The 20306-nt window shown below is 30.1% G+C and overlaps 1 protein-coding gene across 12 annotated transcripts in view; it reads right to left on the bottom strand.

Annotated features, from left to right (window-relative positions):
* Positions 1-20306, bottom strand: part of LOC130678315 (potassium channel subfamily T member 2) — a 148359-nt gene that overhangs the window by 22504 nt on the left and 105549 nt on the right. For 11 of the 12 annotated variants that reach the window (XM_057485490.1, XM_057485492.1, XM_057485487.1 and 8 more), the window contains 7 exons: positions 13109-13292; positions 8447-8611; positions 7847-8265; positions 5914-6140; positions 5153-5710; positions 3224-3385; positions 914-1067 (listed from right to left, as the gene is read on the bottom strand). In XM_057485490.1, coding sequence (XP_057341473.1) covers positions 914-1067; positions 3224-3385; positions 5153-5710; positions 5914-6140; positions 7847-8265; positions 8447-8611; positions 13109-13292 — 1869 coding nt within the window. The remainder of the gene's footprint in view (positions 1-913; positions 1068-3223; positions 3386-5152; positions 5711-5913; positions 6141-7846; positions 8266-8446; positions 8612-13108; positions 13293-20306) is intronic. The other variant, XM_057485489.1, reaches the window with a different exon arrangement.

Below are 20306 nucleotides of genomic sequence, written 5' to 3'. Positions count from 1 at the left end.
AAATATTTGAAAAAATTGCACCTGTAGTTTTTTAAATTTTCTACATGTGCATATTTTTATTTTATTTTATTGCAATTGATTTGTTGAGAAACAAAAATTCAAAAATTTTTAAATGTCTGCTACCTTCAGGATCATTCAAAAAATCCTTTTTTTGAATGATACTGAAGTTAGCAGACGTTTAATAATTTTTGGATTTTTTTTTAGACGATAGAAGACAAAAAAAAAATATTTAAAAAAATTGCACCTGTAGTTTTTTAAATTTTCTACATGTGGATATTTTTATTTCTTTTTTATTCAAATTTAATTGTTCAAAAAAAAATCAAAAAATTTTGAATTGTCTGCTAACTTCAGGATCATAAAAAGTCTACGATTTATAGAAATAAAAAAATATTATAATTTTAAAAATTAATTGATTTTTTTTTTATAAAAACATTTTAGCCCGAACTATCCCACGTGGATTTATTTCATTTTTTTATGACGTAATAAAGCAAAAGAGATCTCGTAACAACTGAACATTGAGATTATTTTTACGATCGAGTTTACAAGAAATAATAATTTTTTTTTTATCGCGACTTTTAATATTTAAAAAAAATAAAATTAAACTTTTTTTCTTACTTGATACTGTACAGACTAAAGCAATAAATATTTTATTGTAAAAATTAATCTAAAAATAAAATGAAAAATATTAAAAATTATATTTCCTCTAGAGTGCATTTAAATAAAACTCAGCGGTTGCATGTGATATTACTAGTGCTATTTATATGTATATATAATATATAATAAAAAATATAGGAATATAAAATTTATATGCTATATCGAGTGCATGTGACAAGATAAAAGTATTTTTATTTATTTATTATAGTAATTCCAGAGAATGTTTTATTTCGGTGAGGAATAGAGCTCAAGTACTTACGCTATTTTTTCGCTGGGCGATCTCCACGGCACGTCGTCGTCCATCTCGTCTTCAGACTCGTCGGCCTCGTGGTCAAGTGACTCTTGACCCGGAAGGTGAAGTGTTGAACCAGTCAGCATATCCGGGACTGGTAAAATACTCGGACGTCTGCTCCCTAAATTATTGAAAATTTTAATAAATTTTTTAACACCGAATAGCTGGAGAACTTAAATTATTCCAGCGGAATTCTACCGCTCGGACTGCCAGTAAAGTTTACCAAGTAGACAGTTAAGTTTTTGGTAGATTCGTTCCAAGTGAACGCGATGGGTTGCACGATTGGGCAAGAGCTTGGACCTCAAATTTTAGAATAATAAATTTCATTTCCTACATGAAATACCATATATATGATAAATATACATGGAAAAATATATAATCCATATAATTGGCCAAAAACGATATATATTTTCTTATATATAATATAGTAAGTTTTAATATAATTAATTATATACGTAAGTTTATAAGTTAATACATGTATTATATATATTTATAATCATATATGTAAACTTATAAGTTAGCACATATATGTATTACATATATTGATAATTATATATGTAAATTTGTAAGCTAACACACGTAGGTATATATTAGACCGGTTCAAAAAAATCGACTATTTTTTTTTTTTTTCAAAATCCGCAGAGAAATATCTTCCTAGTCATGAAACAAGAAGCCTGTGAAAATGGGAGCTCCTAATATCAATTTTGAAAGATCGCTCATCGTAAATTTCTATTTTACGTTTAAATAACATTGAAAAAAAAATTTTTTAACGTTGGAATTTTACAACTCAATTTGGAATTAACATGTCGGGGTGAGAGATACATATTTTTGAAGGAAATTGAACGCTCTAAATAAATTGTCTCTTATGTTTTTTCTCTAAGTCTACTCCTTTAAAAGTTATTCGAGTTTAAAGTTCAACATGTAATGAATTTAACCCTTTTTTCTTAATTTTTCTTAAATATTTCATAATTATTATTGAAAAAAAAAAAATTGTCTTAAAATATTAAATTATCAAGTTTAACGTCGTTGACAAAGTAGATCTTTATTGTTCTACTATGAGGAATAAATGACTTTTCAATTTAAAAAATCTGAAATTAATTCTCTCTTTGAAGTTTAAAAAAAATTTGTTTGTATGTACATAATTTTTCCTGAATAAGTGTCATCTTTTCATCAAAATGTCATTGTTTGGTTATTGATATTTAATATTATATATTCTGAATACAATGTTTGAATCTTATAACAGAGAGAGGAAGACAGAAAAGAATAGATTTTATTTATTCTTACATATATGGGAAGACTTATATGGTTCTATATATCGAAAAATATATAAAAATTTATAGTTAAATACATGGTACATATATCGTGCCATATAATGATGAATTATATATGTATTCTTATTTGTTTCCATATATAAATAATAGACTGGGCCAAAAAAATCGACTATTTCTTTTTTTTTTTTTGATACTGTGAAAATATTATTTGAGATGACAAAAAAAAATTATTGTGCAAGTTTGAGCCCTTAATATTGATATTAAGAAGTGTATCGTGACGACTATTAGTTTTTTGTAAGGAATTTCATTTTTTACCCAAAACTCGTAAATCATTTATCTGAAAAATTTGAGCAATGTATAATTTTAAAGGAAATTGAATTCCCTACAAAAAATGTCTCTTAGTAAATTGACGTAAAACGAGCCGTTTCCTTGTAACCGTGCCTTAAACATCATTGATTTGTTTTTTAAATTCTCTGTTTCTATTTTGGATTTTTGTAACTACTAGAAATATTGAATTTTTTTTCCGTCAAGATACATATTCTTAAAGGAAATTTAATGTTCTACAAAAAAGGTCTCTTAACATTTTTTGCTAAATTCACTCCTTCGAAAGTTATTCTGGTTATTTAAAGCGCGGGGCGCTTCAATTTCTATAATCTTTAAATATCTACTGCGGGAATAAAATAATATACGGCTTTTATTACCCAGGAAAATAATAACAACACACCTTAAAAATACTTATTTTTTTAACTATCGTAATTTTAAGTCATGTTATTGTTTATTTACAAGTTCAATAACTTTATATTTATGGACCTAAGCTTGAAAAAATATTTTTAAAAAATAATCTGTCGTATAAAGTGACAAAATATTTGAAATAAAATTATTGAACCTAAATACCCAGTGTCTAATCCCGGCAGGTTTTTCTGACAGTCCCGAGATATTCAGTACGCAAAAATTATTTTAAAAATTTTTCATTGAGTCAAGTGAATATTAAAAAAAAAAAATTAACCTCTTCTTTGCATTAGAATTTCAGGGCTCAGTAGATGAGGATTGGGATCCATAGCACGTGGGACATCAAGATGATTTCCTGTGATTGGAGTTTGTGGAGTTGATCCACTTTCGCGCAAACATGGCCGTGAATCAGATAGATTTGATGGATCCAAGTATGTCGCTACAATTATTAATATTTATTTAGTATTAATTTTTATTAATCCATTAATTATCATTACAATTATTATTAATCATTAATTAATTAATAATAATAATGACAATAATACTGAGAATAAATAATTTAAGACCTTAGATTAATTTAAAAAGTCAAAATAATGTATTTATTTCGAAGCGGGAAAAGTATTTAAATTTAAATTTAAATTAAAATCTAAATCTAATTAATTATCTAAAAAATCTTTTATTTATCAACAGCAATCGGCCATCGTAATGAGGAACAGGGTAAGCAATTAAAGTTATTCAAAGACTTTTACCAGAGATAATTAGAACATCAAAAGCAGTATCCAATTAAATTTAAGCGTCAACAATTAACAAGCCAATAAATAAGCTCATGTAATTTTTTTTAAATTTTATCTATAAGCCGCATGCGGAATTTAAATTTTTTATCACCAGTAGCATCAATTCATTATTTTTTTTTTTTGTTGTAACTGAGTATCGAAGTCTAAATCAATCATATTTTACTAAACAAGCTGATCTGTACCTACGAGTATTTTTTTTTTTGTTTTTTTTTGTTCACGATGGAATAAAGTTTTTATATGCATTCGGTAATAAACCTGGTTACAAGCGCGATATTGCGAATGCCATAAGCAAAATAACAAAAAAATATTATTTCGTAAATTTTAATTAAAAATATAAAAATAAGGATTTATTGATTTTTTTTTTAAATTAAATAATAATAATAATTAATAAAAAAATTAATTAATAAAAGCACAGTAGTTCATTTAATTAGTGGATTTTTTTTCGCTAATTATCAATTTTTTTGACGACTTACTGAAGTTTAATTTTGAATTAATTAATTAAAATTTTGATTCGTTTTTCAAAATTTTTACAAATGTCTAAATAATTTAATTGAAGAATTTCGACTCCAGTAAGTTTTGAATTTTGAATTTTGAATTTAGAGATGATTTGAAATTCTGGGAGCACGAACAGGAATTTAGTTGTGCGGTTAACAGACAACTGTACGGACAAGAATTTAAATTAACAGAAATTAAAAGTAAAAGAATGTTGTGCTTTTATTTTAAAATTAAAATAATTTAAATTTTTAAAAAATAAAAAGTAGTATAGAAGCATCAATGGTCCGACAGAGAACACTAAAAAATTTTTTGGACCCGGTGGTGTAAATGTCTCGGTGTAAAAATTACACCAAATTCGGTGTTAAATTTAGCCGGTGTGAATTTAAAATTTTTACACCGACAAACGTGTAAACTTATAATTTTGCGTTAAGAAAATTAGTCATTAAAATATTTAAATGTTCAAAATACTAATTAATGTCTGAATAAAATTAATGTAATTAAAAATATTCAATGATCATTTGTTGCTCATTAATCAAAATTACGAGTAACACGGAATGGTGTAAAAAAACTATATTACACCGAGACAATTTTACACCGTTATGTCACAGTAAAGTTCGGGTCCATTTTTACACCGAAATTTTTTACAGTGAAATATTTCAAATTCAAAAAAAGTAAATAATTTTTCAAAAAACTAAATCTAAAATAAAAAATACATTTTTTTGACCTTCAGTGATTTATAACAAATAATTTTTTTTATCAAAAATATCAATATTTTTATGGCCTTTAAAAAAATAACGATGGTAATTAAATTTGATGCTTTTATCGTAAAAAAAAAAAACTCACCAACAAAAGGAAAAAAAAATAAAATAAAATAAATAGCAAAAATAAAAAAAAAGCCAGGCGCATGCGACACTCACGGTGAAAATCGGATGCGAGTAGGTTGTGATGTCGAGGTGTGGGCGTGCTAGGAACCTGCAAGATAACTTGAGGTGGCGGCGGTGCCCCGGGCGGGGGTACGTGAGTACGCGGTTTGCCCGGAGACACCGACTCGCCATTCTCATTGTTAACAACAGCACGTGTCGCATCACACGGTACTTTAAAACCATTCGTATATCTCAGGTGTTGAGTGACACCGATGCCTATTGTACCGTTCCCTCCAGAAGCCGCAACCGTTCCCGACAGCGTCGTCGTCGGTGTGACTATTGACGTCATTGTGGTCCCAAATCCCGGCGTACTTCCGGTGCTCAAAGTCCCTCCAGTCCCGCCTCCAGCAGTACCAGCACCAGCACCAGCTGTCGCACTGGAAGCATTTGCACCCGCAGCTGATCCATCAGTCTTAGTCTCGACTACTACGTGGGAGGGTTCGGTGGCGCCGGTTCCCGTCTGATGATTTGCCACCACAAATGCCGAGTTTTCTTCTTTTGTTATGCTCATGTAGTAACACGTGTCGGTTTTTTTCATTATGTGTCTTGGTCCTTAAAAATTCAAATTATTATTTATGAATTTTTTTTTAGCAGTGATGCAAAATGTCTCGTGTCTGGTGACGATGAGTAAATTATGAATAAAAGATTTTGAATAATGTTTAATTTTTAAGGATGCAGACGAGATCGGAATGGGAAATGATAAAGAATGAATTTTTATTATGTTAAATATTACAAGATGATAAGACAGAGCTTACCGGGATTCAAGAGAATAGTGTCCTCGTAAAATTCTGGCAGCTCGGCGGGTCTCACTGCCACGAGAGCAACTCCATATTTACGGTGACTGTGAAATGACGCGTAGGTAAATGATTTACCCTCGTATTCGCCGAAGAAACGGGAATCCCCGAGTGTTATGTGGTAGATTTCGTTACCGGAACATTTTCCATACAGACGGTGCCATTCTTCTTGCGATTGCTGTCCTTCTCTATTTTATTTAGATAATTTATTCATTAGTTTTTTGTAAAAAAAATAAATCGCTTTAGTATTTATTTATATTTTTCGATTGCGGTAGATGAGGAAAAGACAATTTTTCTGGAGGGAAAAATGCACACAACATTAATGATTTATGTTCATTGTGATGTCCTGTAGTAGGAGAAACCCCAAAAAATCCTAAGAAAAATTTATTTTTAGAACCCAGACCCATATGAGGATAAATGAAGATAAATTAGGATAAATGAAGATGACTGTCCGTGAAGAGTGGCCCGTAACTTTGCTCCTGTTAGGAATAACCCAACACAATATAAACGTTTTTTGTTCATTTTGGTGTCCTCTAGTAGGAGAAACTCAAAAAAGTCCTAAGAAAAATTTATTTTTTGAGTAATCAACGTCGGGCAGATACTGGCAGATGACACTGTCTATGTCTTTTGTTGAAGAGTAGCCTGTAACTTTGTTCCTGTTGGGAATAACCCATCACAATATAAACGTTTTTTGTTCCTTAGAGTGTTCTCAAATAGAAGAAGCCCAAAAAAGTCCTGAGAAAAATTTATTTTTTGCGTTCAGACCCATATGAGGATTAGGTGAAGATGGGGGAAGATGAGGCTGTCTATGTCTTTCTGTGTAGAGTAGCACGTAACTTTGCTCCTGTGAGGAATAACTCAACACAATATAAACGTTTTTTGTTCATTATGATGTCTTCTAGTAGGAAAAGCCTGAAAAAGTCCTAAGAAAAATTTATTTTTGAGTTCAGACCCATATGATGATGGGTGGAGATGGGTAGAGATGATTCTCTGTGAAGAGTGGCCCCTATCTTTTTCTCTCTTGGGAATAACCCATCACAATATAAACGTTTTTTGTTCATTATGATGTCCTCTAGTAGGAGAAACCCCAAAAAGTCCTGAGAAAAATTTATTTTTTGAGTTCAGACTCATATGAGGATTAGGTGAAGATTAGGAAGATGAGGCTGTCCATGCCTTCCTACGAAGAGAGGCTCGTAACTTTGCTCCTGTTGGGAATAACCTATCACAATATAAACGTTTTTTGTTCATTATGATGTCCTCTAGTAGGAAAGACCCAAAAAAGTCCTAAGAAAAATTTATTTTTGAGTTCAGACCCATATGAGGATAAATGGAGATAAATGAGGATGAGGCTGTTCATGATTTCCTATGAAAAGTGGCCCGTAACTTTGCTCCTGTTGGGAATAACTCATCACAATATAAACGTTTTTTGTTCATTATGATGTCCTCTAGTAGGAAAGACCCAAAAAAGTCCTAAGAAAAATTTATTTCTGAGTTCAGACCCATATGAGGATAAATGAAGATAAATGAGGATGAGGCTGTTTATGATTTCGTATGAAAAGTGGCCCGTAACTTTGCTCCTGTTGGGAATAACCCAACACAATATAAACTTTTTTTGTTTATTATAATGCCCTCTAGTGGGAGAAACCCCACAAAGTCCTAGGAAAAATTTTACATTCATGAAAAAATTCTACGACGCGTAAAAATGCCGAGTGTGTCCCATATGAGGAAACTTGAAAATCCTATGCATCGAAATTTTGAATTAAATTTCAAAAATGAATACAGCGCAGTAATTTCCGTAAATTTAAAACAGGAGCTAAATTATTCAATATATTTAAGCTTATAAAAAAGTAAAAAGCAGTTATGTAAAAAAAAATAAAAGTACAAAGATACTTACTGTCCGCGTGATGTATGAAGTAAGAGAGTTACGAGGGTAGAAGCGCCGGGACAAGTACAATTATTAGCTAGCAAGGCGTACTTGAATTCATCTTCACACACAACGTGCTCGGCAAATTTAACGTGGAGTTTATTTTCCGGACGGAAGATCTGAACATATTGGGGTACATTTGGCGCATAATCCTTCACGGCCCAGGATCTCAAAATAGTGTGCTCGTCAGCGGCTGTTTTGTCTGCGTAATTACGTGCCGCAAGGACGAAACATGCCTCGGCGTCCATCATTCTTGCTCTAACAAGATCCCCGTCCTTTAAACACGAGCCCTGAATGTAAATTACGCGCTGCGCCCAAATAGGCACTTGGAGGATCATTCGCATTGTCGTGTCCAGCTCCATCGGTGACAATAGAACCACATAGTAGTCCTGGAATACAAGTCAAAAAATACTAATAATAATAATAATAATAATAATTAACACAAGTTCATTCATCCAGGAAATAATTTATGGAGATGCAAAATAATTTGAAATTTGAAGTTTGCAGATTTAAACTTTTGTATAAAATTAATGATTAATTTATTATGGGATTTAAATTACAAAGGCTTACTTGAAGCAGGGGATGAGCGTAAAACTCATTCAAAAAATCCATTATGGTGTCTGCTTGCAAAGTCGTACTGCAAACTACAACATGTTTTTCATTTTGCGCCCGGTGCGACGAATATGATCCCCCGAGTTTCTGTCGCTCCATCCAAGTAAATGCCAATTGTTCGAACTGTAAATATAAATAAACATAAACTTCATAATGTATATATATATATGTATATATTTTTAAATAAATTATTGCCGCCATTCGAACAAAATTACTGTTCAAGTTTTTTATTATTTTTTACCTCTGGTTATGGTTATGCAGTTCCGGCAGTAAAAAATTCATGTAAAAACGACGGGATGGTAAAATTTTAACGCTAATGTACAAATTACGATGCACTGAATGTCAAATATTTGACATTTAAAGTAACAAACTTTTGTAATTTAATTTAATTAATTTAAATTTATCGTTTTTAATTAAAAACATTTTAAAATTTATTTTATTCCTGGTAATCATGGGCTGCTGCATGGAAAATTTACTTTTTACTCTGCCTGTTAATGTTTAAGTTTCGGTGTAAAACCATCGAAATTAGACTTCACAATCTGAAGTTAAAAAATTTAATATATTTTTTTTACGAAATTACATGCGCGGAAATAATTTTCGCGGGCTTACATTTGAAATTTAAAAAAAAATTTTAAATCTATAGTATTTGGGGCGAATAAAATTTCAAGACCCAGTGTTGGGAATTGATAAAAAAAAATTTGGATTAACTAAAAATAATAGAGCCTCTAAAGTTATCACTGGGAATATACGATGAGTTAAAAATAGATTTCACATAAAGTTCATAAGCCATTTAACTTTAAAACCACAAAGTTCATATGAATAAAATAATTTTTCATCAATTTCTACTTTCAGAGTTGTGATTAATAAAAAAAATTTTAATAACATTTTCCATTAGAAATAGAAAATTTCCGGTACTGCTGAGTTTTTAATCACCAGATTATATTTTACACTGCAATAAAAAACTGGGGTAAGTCTAAGCTGTGTAGGTGTTAAATTTCAATACCGATGCGGTGTTAATTAATTAGTTAATGTAACGGGACCTAAGCCCACCTCCGCCGACCGGAAGCCGATTCCTCGCCTTTTTGGGCATACTCGCGCTGCGAAGTCTCTTCTTTTCTACCATAATGCGAAATATTTAGCAAGCTCAATATTGGCGGATGTTATAACCCTTAGGATCAGAGATCCTTTACGTGTGGGCCCACCACTCTTCCCATCTCAGGAAATAAAAAGACTCTGGTCGAAGTGGGGCTTGGAATGGGCCCCCCATAGTACCGATTTCCTGTATTGGTCTTCAGGTTGCATAGGATTAGTGGTGGGTTGCAACTTCTTCCCATACCCTATGTAAAGGGCTTCCTCCACTTACAGTTACTAAGATTTCAGACATGTCATTATACACACTTGCCCTCATCCATCACTTAGTGATATCTTATCTACGAGCTTTTTTTGGGCGCCATAATCTTTTGAAACAGATCACGGTGGGAAATGACCCACTCGACAGTGCGGTGTTAAGAATTAAAATAATACTGCAGCCGGTGTAAATATTCTTTACCGGTGTTAAAATATTTTACTTTAGGATCGCCGTCTAAGAAATTCTATAGAAAATCGATCAAAAATCTAGACTCAGGGCTCAGTGCTCATAAAAAAAATTTTTTCCTTCACTTCTATGTGCTCGTGTTCTTGCAGAAGACTTTCCTGATACCCTCGAGTCCTTCAAGCATCCAACGGACGCCTTAACTTTAATCAGGATCTAAGAAATTTCCCAGATAATCTAGACTCAGCTTCCTGAGCTTGAAAACAGCGGAAATTTTTGATGTTTTCCCGTAGAGTCGACTGATTTTCAAATTTTTACACCGATTTAATACCAGTATTTTAACACCGCTCTTTTTTACAGCGTATGAATAAGTATCCAGTTTCAAACCTCGTAGGAAGTGTCAATAAACATGAAAAATAAACCGATAATTTTTCAAAAAATTAGTAGGGTAAGAGCACCAGTACCCAGCCCCTAACCAGTAGCCAGCCGGTCATATACTTTAACATTGGCTCAAAATATATATAGACATAATTTATCATGAGGTGGCTGGCTACTGGTTTGGGGCTGGGTACTGGTGCTCTTACCCTAAGTGGGTTAAAAAATAAAAATCCATAAAATAAAAAAAGTAACGATCAGATATGGTTAATTAAACGGCGATTTGTAGAACACACATTGAGACTAGACGTATTATAGTTGGCACCAATGAGTACTGTCACCCCCCAGTAACTCGGAATAACCGACAGATTGGACGCAGTGTCGACAGAATTGCACTCGCACACAAACGTTGCTTTTTACTCTGTACCTACACCAGCTACTGGGCCATCCGTCAGTCCTCTTTCTCACTCTTCTTCTATTCCTTCTCATACATATACATGTACCTTAATATATATATGTATGATATCTACGTACCTAGATCTCCGAATTCTCACGAGCTACAGACGAAATGATAAAATATTCACGGGAGCTTTCAAATATTTAAAACGCTTCGGTAATAATTTGTTCTGGCACACTCTTTGTATGCTCTACCCTAATTCTTTTCATAAAATTACCGGGTTTATATTTTATTTCATGGGTAAAAAAAAAAATTAAACAAAAGGTAAGAGCGTTATAAAAAGATAACTTTCTTCAATAATACAATTTTCTTAATTTTATATCCTCTCTTTCTTTGTTTTGTTGTTTTATTTTTAAACTATTTACTTTTTTCACGACTTTCTTTTGAGTTTACGCTGTTATCTTCTCATGAAAGCAACATCAGAGACTGCAGAAGGGACTTATGAAGAATTCAACAAATTGTATAACACGAATTATTCAGTTATTTTATTAAACATGACTTGGCATTAACGAGAATGTTGTTTACTTTTTTTAATAAACAGCCTCCATTCTAAGGGAATAAATTTTTTGAATACTAGATTTTTTTTAATTTATTTACTTTACTTTAAATCCAATTGTTTGTAATTAGTTCTTGTATAAATGAGATAAAAAGTGAGGACCTTAACTTTAAATTGAAAGTAAATCGAAAAAAATTCTATTTGTCTCTATACCTTTTCTTTAGAACTTTTAACGGCAGAAAAAAATTTTTTTATCTGGGAAAAAAGACCCGGTAATTAAAAATTGTTTATGTACTTTCGTGTTCTTATCTTATTTAATTCTACGGGACGTATTTTTTTAAAAAGAAAAAATAATTAATCATGACAATGATGTCCATTATAGAAATTTTTTTCATATATTTAATTAGCAATTATATATATCATAATAATTAAATAAATTTTTTTAAAGCCCGCGAAAGTTTAATTTTTTTTTTAAATAAAAAAATTAATAAAATTACATATTGTCATATTTCTAATGATTTAATATGATACTGAAGTTACCCGACGTCTTATAATTTTTGGTTTTTTTTTATAATGATAAATAATAATAAAAAAAATTTTTGAAAAAATTGCAGCTATAGTTTATTAAATTTTCTGCATGTGCATTTTTTGGATTTTTGTTTTTTTTTATAATTAATCGGTTGAAAAAAAATTTGAAAATTTTTAATCGTCTGCTAATTTCTGGATCATAGTTAGCCGACGTCTGCTAATTTTTGAATTTTTTAAAAAACGGTAAATTATAAAAAAAAAAAATTTTCAAAAAATTGCACCTGTAGTTTATTAAATTTTCTGCATGTGCATTTTTTTGATTTTTGTTTTTTTTTATAATTAATCGGTTTAAAAAAAATTTGAAAATTTTTAATCGTCTGCTAATTTCTGGATCATAGTTAGCCGACGCCTACTAATTTTTGAATTTTTTAAAAAGCGGTAAATTATAAAAAAAAAAATTTTCAAAAAATTGCACCTGTAGTTTATTAAATTTTCTGCATGTGCATTTTTTGGATTTTTGTTTTTTTTTATAGTTAATCGGTTGAAAAAAAATTTGAAAATTTTTAATCGTCTGCTAATTTCTGGATCATAGTTAGCCGACGTCTAATAATTTTCGAATTTTTTAAAAAACGATAAATAATAAAAAAAAAAAAAGATATCAAAAAATTGCACCTATAGTTTATTAAATTTTCTACACGCGCATTTTTTTATTTTTTTTATTTTTCTCGTAATTTACTTCGAAAAAAAATCCGAAAATTGTTAATTGTCTGCTAGCTTCGGGATCATGATTTAATTGAGTAAAAAGTCCAGTAAAAAATTTGAAAAATTTGTCAATTTTAAAAATTTGAGGCTTAAAAAATTTATGCCTGGTCCAGATTAATGATAAAAATTATTCAGACGTATTTTAGGTTTCATTACACTAAAAAATCGGGGGTGATTTCGGATTTTATGTCACTCCGAATTCACTGCGGATTTAATCCACGATCACTCCGAAAATTTTTTCATGTAAATTTTTTTTTAAATAATAAAGACGTCGCTTAGTTAAAAAATTCAAGGGTTGAAAAAAAAATTTTAATTGGACCAAGAGGATAAAACATTCAGTCAATTATATTTAAAATATTCATAGCACATAATTGTCATAAATAAAATAATTAATGCAGATAAATTTAACTCGTGAGAAGTAACTCACATTTACCGAGTTTTTCAATAAAAAAATATATCATTTTTTCGTACCTGTGTTGGTAAAACTAATAATGCAACGCATATCATGCAGACCATATAAAGCTGGGAGGGCCAAATGTCTGGCACGAAGTCTCCATATCCTACTGTAGAAAATGTAACCACCACGAAATACGTGCTTTGAAACAAATTCAGTTGCCTGTGGCCTGCTCGCTGAAAGTGCTGGATTCCGCACACACTGAAAACAAAAAAAAATCCCGGAATTAATTACACCGCCGCGTGTTTAATTCTCTGATAAATTGGATCCAGATCGATTAGTAAAAATGAAACATAAAAAAAACGGTCAGTAGGCCTTTTGCAAATGAATAGAATTCACTTAAAAAGTTAAATTAAGTTTAAATAAGTTTCGCAAACGTAACATTAAACGTTTGACTGTTGAACCAGCTCTAATTTTGCCGTTTCTGTAACAATATATTATAAGTCTGGTAGCTACTGAGCGGACTATTTATCGATAAATATTAGTTCACTTGAATGCAACTTAAGAACTTCAGTGACGTCTAGTCTACTTCATTCTTAGACCAGTACTTCCTATTTAGTCCGTACTTGTATTACTATAGACTTAACTTCAATCTCCATGTTAAAGAGACACACTCGTAACAATTCCAAGTCTATTATTCATGCAACCTAGTTCTTAACTTTTACTAGCCCATGGATATTCAATCATGTTTTTTTATTTATTCAATAATTCTGTTCACTTAAAAATTCAATCTCCAGTCCTATTTTTTTTTCTGTCAATTGACTTAATTTTTAAAAATACCCGAGATTAAGATTTCACTAAATATATAAGACAGTAAAATGAGATCCTTCCGTGTAAAAATATATGTGGTAAATATATATTATAAAATATATGTTACAGATGTAAATATATATGTTAGAATACATGAAATCTTATATGGAACTATATATATATTTTGGCCGATTTCATTATATTTCTATATATGTTTTGTCTTATATGATTTCATACATTTCCGTATAACTTCAATATATATTATTTATATGTATGAAAACTTATAAATTTAATATATTCAAAAATAAATGTTATTTATATGGAAACAAATAAAAATACATATTTTTTGATATATAGAACCATATAAGTCTTCCCATATATGTAAGAATAAATAAAATCGATTCTTTTCTATCTTCCTCTCTCTGTTATGAGATTCAAAAATTGTGTTCAGAATATATATATATATATATATATATATATATATATATATATATATATGTGCTAGCTTACAAATTTATACATATAATTATCAATATATGTAATACATATATCTGCTAACTTATAAGTTTACATATATGATTATAAATATATATAATACATCTATTAACTTATAAACTTACGTATATAATTAATTATCAAAACTTACTATATTATATATAAGAAAATATATATCGTTTTTGGCCACGTATGGATTATATATTTTTCCATATATATTTATCATATATGGTATTTTCATACGAGCTGTTAAGAGAATAAATTTTTTATTTTGTGTCTAAAAGAAGAAGGGGAAATTGATCACCCCACGGCCAGTTAAAAATTGACTTTTGTCTTTGAAATTTTAATTATTAATTAAAGTAATTAATGCCGATTTTATATCGAGTATTTAATTATCATACGAAGTAATAAAATTTCTACCCCAGGTTCGCTGCTCAGTTTCCCTTAATTTACTAAAATAACTAAAATACCAAAGTTAAAAAAAAATTTATTAAAATTTTTTGAATGGCCGCACTGCCCGGGGGTTTAATTGACCCACCCTATAAACGAGTGAATATTTTTTTTCTGCTAAACGGTATCTCATTTCGCGTCGAATTCCCCAATATTGTAAATATTATTCACCAAATAAAAATAATAACAACAATTTAGTTGATTCGATGTCTCGCTTTGTTTTGAAATAATCCGCGAAGGAGGATTAAATCAATAGAAACATTATAGACGGATTTGTGAGGGAGGTAACAAGAGAAAGGAAGAAAGAGAGCCGAAAGTCTAGAGTAGACTAGTCAGTCGATTAGTTATTTATTTGTGGCCTACATAGCATCAGCGTTTACTTATCGGACACATTGTACTTGTATGGACAATGAAGAAGCAAAAGGCTATCTGTGGCCACACACACCACTGACTTATATTAATCCCGACACCTATAAAACTATTTTTTAAATCTGTATGTGCATCTAAGTCGAGTGTATTATTATACCTGGGGTGTCTATTATTGGATCGTGTGACCCAGCGGAAATCGACTTTTGTCCTCCGTATACACACAGAATTATTTACAAATACTTTTCAGGCTTGAGTATACTTGACACCTAGCAATACAAACCCTCAGACGTCTGACTTCAGACATAACAGAAATTTTTCCTTTTATCTCTTCTTTATTATTTAAAATCACAACTAAATATATTTATTGTCGTTACATTTGTTGCCGTGAATTATTTAAATGCTGGATTATTTTTAGACATTATATCGGTCTATTGAATTTTTCAGCTAAAAAATAAGTTACGGTATTATTTTTATACTTGTATGAAAAAAACTCGTGGTCTGGTTTAATAATCCAGCTGACGTCTAGTTATTGAATTTTTTTAAAGAATGATGTGTTTATTTTAAAGACAGAAGCAACCTGGGGCAAAATGACCCACCGATTTGAAGGAAAAAAATTTATTTCGGTAAATTCTATTGGGGGATCGGAAGAAAATTAAATTGAGGGTGAAATGAACTAATAAAAAAAATTTTTTGTCAAACGCCGGTCGGGTGGCCGATGAATTTGTAACGGAATTTTTTTTTTACTGTTAAACCCATACAAAGTTTGGAAATCGGCCCTAGATTGGGCCATTACTAGGCCAAGAATGTCGATTAATGGCTCAGCAATGGAAATTTTCATTGGTCGATATACGGCTTATAGTCGGGATGATAACCTCGGCCCATTAATGGCGCTCGACTATCGGCCGATTAATGGTAGCCAGCAATCAGCCAAGCAAGCAAATAGATTTAATTAATAAAAAATTTTATTTTTATTATCCTAGTAGAATTCATGATCATTAACGTTTAAACTATTTAAGTGGGGTAAATAATGTGAAAAAAACTTGGAGAAAATTCTGCTGGGCTCTGGGCGCGAACTGCCGTCCTTCTGATTGCTGGATCTGAACACTGGCTACTGGACGAACCTACTAATGTTGAGCTAATACTTTAATATGATCTACTTATTCAGTCTACTTCAACAACAATCAATCATGGAACACTGATTCACCAACAGTGGCCCAACGTTGCGAACCGATAATCGGCCAGTCGTAAGCAGCCATTCATTGGCCAGCCATCGGCAGCGTCGTTTAAAAAATTAAACGGCTGCTGGTAATTAACCAGGTTTGGGCCATTACTAATTGCCAATGTTTGGCCGAGTGACGGCAGTCAGACATCGGCCGATCTACGGCATTTTTTCCATTAACGGCGACTTTGTATGGGTAATTTGGACATGGTATTAAATTTTTTTATTAATAATAAAAAATTAAAACGTATTGCAATTTATTGGAACATGAAAACCGTTTAACGATTTTGTTGTTAAGTCTTTAAGGGGTAAAAAAAACTCGAGGGAAACGTTACATAAGTGAAAGTTATTTTTTATTTTGTTCTTCGTAGCAGGGAGTAAAAAAAGAAAAAAAAAGAAGAAGAAGAAGAAGAATAAGAAGAAGTTGAGGATATTGTCCCTCGGGTAGTTATTCCTGGACAACGACGAGCGTGAGGTAATGTGGTTCAATACGATCTACTTCTCCGGCAATAAAACACGATATACAATTCTCGCTTGAATTCGATTTATTTTGAATCGAGGTAAAAAAAATACAAGCGCACGACGTTTGACAATTTTAAAATCAAGTTTTCTGGCGTAAACGCCGCACCAATACAACCTGACCTTTTTTTCTCTAGTTTACTTAACCACCCTCTTTACATTTTTATTCCTCTTTTATTTTTTACTCTTTTTTACTGCAATATTTAATATTTTCACTCGACAAAAAACATCTATTGAAAGTTTAAATAATTTTTTTAACATTCTATTCAATTACTATTTTTTATTTTTAACTTCCTGCTTAAACTTTATTTATTATTTTTGCTTTACTTGTTTAAATAACTCGGGTTTTTTTAATGAAATTTTTTTATATTAAAAATAAATTGTAACAAAGTTATGAAAAAAAAGAAAAAAAAATAAATAAAATTTATGAGTTTGGATAGTACTAAGGTTTTAACATCTCAAGGCTTGTGTGTGACATCACGGGCTTTTTCAACCGTCAAAGTGAAGCTCACAAGTTTGTGAGCACTCATTCTACTAGTGCTATTATTGAGAAAGATATATATATATATACACATATATGTCAGGGCGTAGCAAGTTTGCACTTTAGATTTAATGGTGACTCTATAGCACATTTTTTTTTTATTCTCTTTCCCCCTTTTATCGTCATACCACCCTCTTTACACTTGACTCAGTCACAGTTATGTCCATATAATGTTACTTTTCATGCCGACACACCTTGACCACGACAAAGTACCTTATGTAATTATTATACATTATAGACATTAGTATAAAAAAAAAATTAATCCAATTTATTAAGCCATTTTTTAAAAATTAATTATTATTATTTACTGCTACTGAATATCCTCCCTAGTAGAAATGAAAGCGAGTTTTTGTCTAGTTACTGGCCAGTTTTACTAGACTTAAACCAGAAACTGGCCAGTGGAATCTCTAGTTTTTGTCAAGTAACTGGCCAGTTTTACTAGATATCCAAGAAAAACATGGCGGCTTTCAAAAAACTGTCACTTAAAAATTTTAGGTTTTGAGGTTATTAAAATTATCAGTTCCTCGGAAAAATAAAACGATCTTTTAAAAAATACCCAGACAAATTAAAAATTAATTCAAATTAATGTACCTTTCTCGGAATTACTCCAAAAATTTATATGCAATAGATAGATAAATCTAACCTGAAGTATGGATATTTAGATCAATAAATAAATATTAATCTGCATTGATAGACATTAAAAATTAATTAATTGAAATAAATAAATAATAACTTAAAATAAAAATAATGATTGACAAACGAAATTACTATAAAATTTATTTATTTAGTCTTTCATTGACTTTAATAATCAAACTTTAATTTATGAATATTAAACTATAAAGACGGTAACCCTGATTAAAGAACTGAATTCGATCGAATTAAACAGAATTAAATTTTTAATTCTATTTAATTCAGATAAATTCTGTTAATTCGGTACCTAACTTAAAAATGAATTCTGTCTAATTCGTCAGGAAAACCAGAATTTGTCTAAATTAAAACGAATTTAAATAATTCTATTCGGTTTAATTCTGGTTAATTCGAAAATAATTCTCCAATTTTTGGTTCTGAATCCGAATTAAACTGAATTAAAACGAATTTGAAATTTTTAAATCGGTTTTATTCTGTTTAATTCAAATTCAAATTTTAAATTCAGTTGAATTCTGTTTTGCAGAATTCGACAGAATATAACAGAATTAAAATTTTTAATTCGGTCGAATTCAGTTGTTTAATCAGGGAACATCATTATATTTTAAATATAAATGTAATTAATAAATTATACTTAAAAATTAACTATAATTAAAATAATATTTTTATATATAGCATATTATAAATAGCATAAATAATAAAAATAAAAAATAGCAATTTTTAATATAGGTTAAACAGGACAAAACTAACACACACATACACACTAGTAGAAAAAACATGTTAGTGTGTCCAATGTGTACGCCTTAGTTGTAGATGGCGGGATTTCTAGTTTTTAGCCGGGATCTCTGGCCAATTATTGGTTTGAAATCGAGTAAAGTCTAGATTATTTCTACTAGAGCTCTCAAAGAAAATTTCTAACGAATAACTCGCTTTTATTTTAATAAAAAATATTTAGCTTTAATATCATAATTGAAATGCATCAAAGAAAATATACTTTGAGAAAATGCTAATTGCATTTTTAATATTAAAAGATAAACTTATAAAAGTGTATGATGTGATTTTATAAAATGTACTGTAGAGTTCAATTTATATGTATGTATGTATATATATATATGTGATATGATGTTAGCTATTTTCCTCGGGTCCTGAACACAAGATAATACGTGAAATGAGTTAGAGTGGGTGCGGCATGACGTAAAAGATCGATGTAAAATGACCGCATTGTATGACGAAGACGGGTTAATATTTCATAATGTGAAAGACACTTGAGATTTGTCACGCAAACTTTATTACTTTTTTAACTTTTTCAGTTGTATATCTATATACGTTTGTATTAATACCCTGCAAACCCATTAGCATTAAATATTTATTTTTTATTAGTACAAGTTTTAATTTTGATCACGAAGAAATTTATTATTTAGAGTGAGTTTTTTTGGAAATAAAAAAAGTTAAATTATTAATTTCAGTTTTCACCAGGTCAAAATTTCAACTTAAGTTAGCCAATAGCAAGTCAAATTCAAATGTGTTCATCAATTTTTGATTCGCTTTTGGCTAACGATCTACTCAGTATTCATTTGATTCAAAAAAGTCAAATTTATTTTTTTGACAGTTAGTTATAGTTGATAATTTTCTATCAATTAATAAATTTTCCAAATTAATTGCAATAATTACTTATATTTTTTTGTAAAATAATAACTAGAGAGTGGGGGAATATGGAAACATTAGAAATTGTGTCCAAAAAATTTTCACGACTGTCATAAATTAAATGAATTGAAAAATGATGAGGGATTTATAGAAAATGAATATTTTCAGTTTTCAGTCAGTAATCTATCAGTCATCTCAGTGGAAAGTTCATAGAAAATCTACAGAAAATCCGTAGAAAGTGTATGAAAATTTGAAGTATTCCGATGAAACTAGACCGAAATTTTGACACTTTCGGAACACTTTAGGATAATTTCGGCTACTTTCGTCTACTTTCGGCTACTTTCGGATACTTTCGACCAGATACCTATCGAAAATTTGTCAAAAACCCTAATTTCACATAATAAAACATTTCAATCAATAATAACATAATTTTTTTTTGAAATCTTCAAAAATTAATTATTCGCTCAAATTCTTCTATCCTGCGTAACAAAATAAATTTCAAAAATTAAAATCTCGTCAACAGATAATTTAATTACCGGCTTTAACTAGCAAACAATAAACGATACTTTTATGCCCGTTTTTA

This window comes from Microplitis mediator, chromosome 1 (assembly GCF_029852145.1).
Source record: "Microplitis mediator isolate UGA2020A chromosome 1, iyMicMedi2.1, whole genome shotgun sequence".
In the NCBI taxonomy this organism is placed as follows: domain Eukaryota; kingdom Metazoa; phylum Arthropoda; class Insecta; order Hymenoptera; family Braconidae; genus Microplitis; species Microplitis mediator.
The sequence above is the reverse complement of the archived record's forward strand: the minus strand, read 5'-3'. Positions and strand labels throughout refer to the sequence as shown.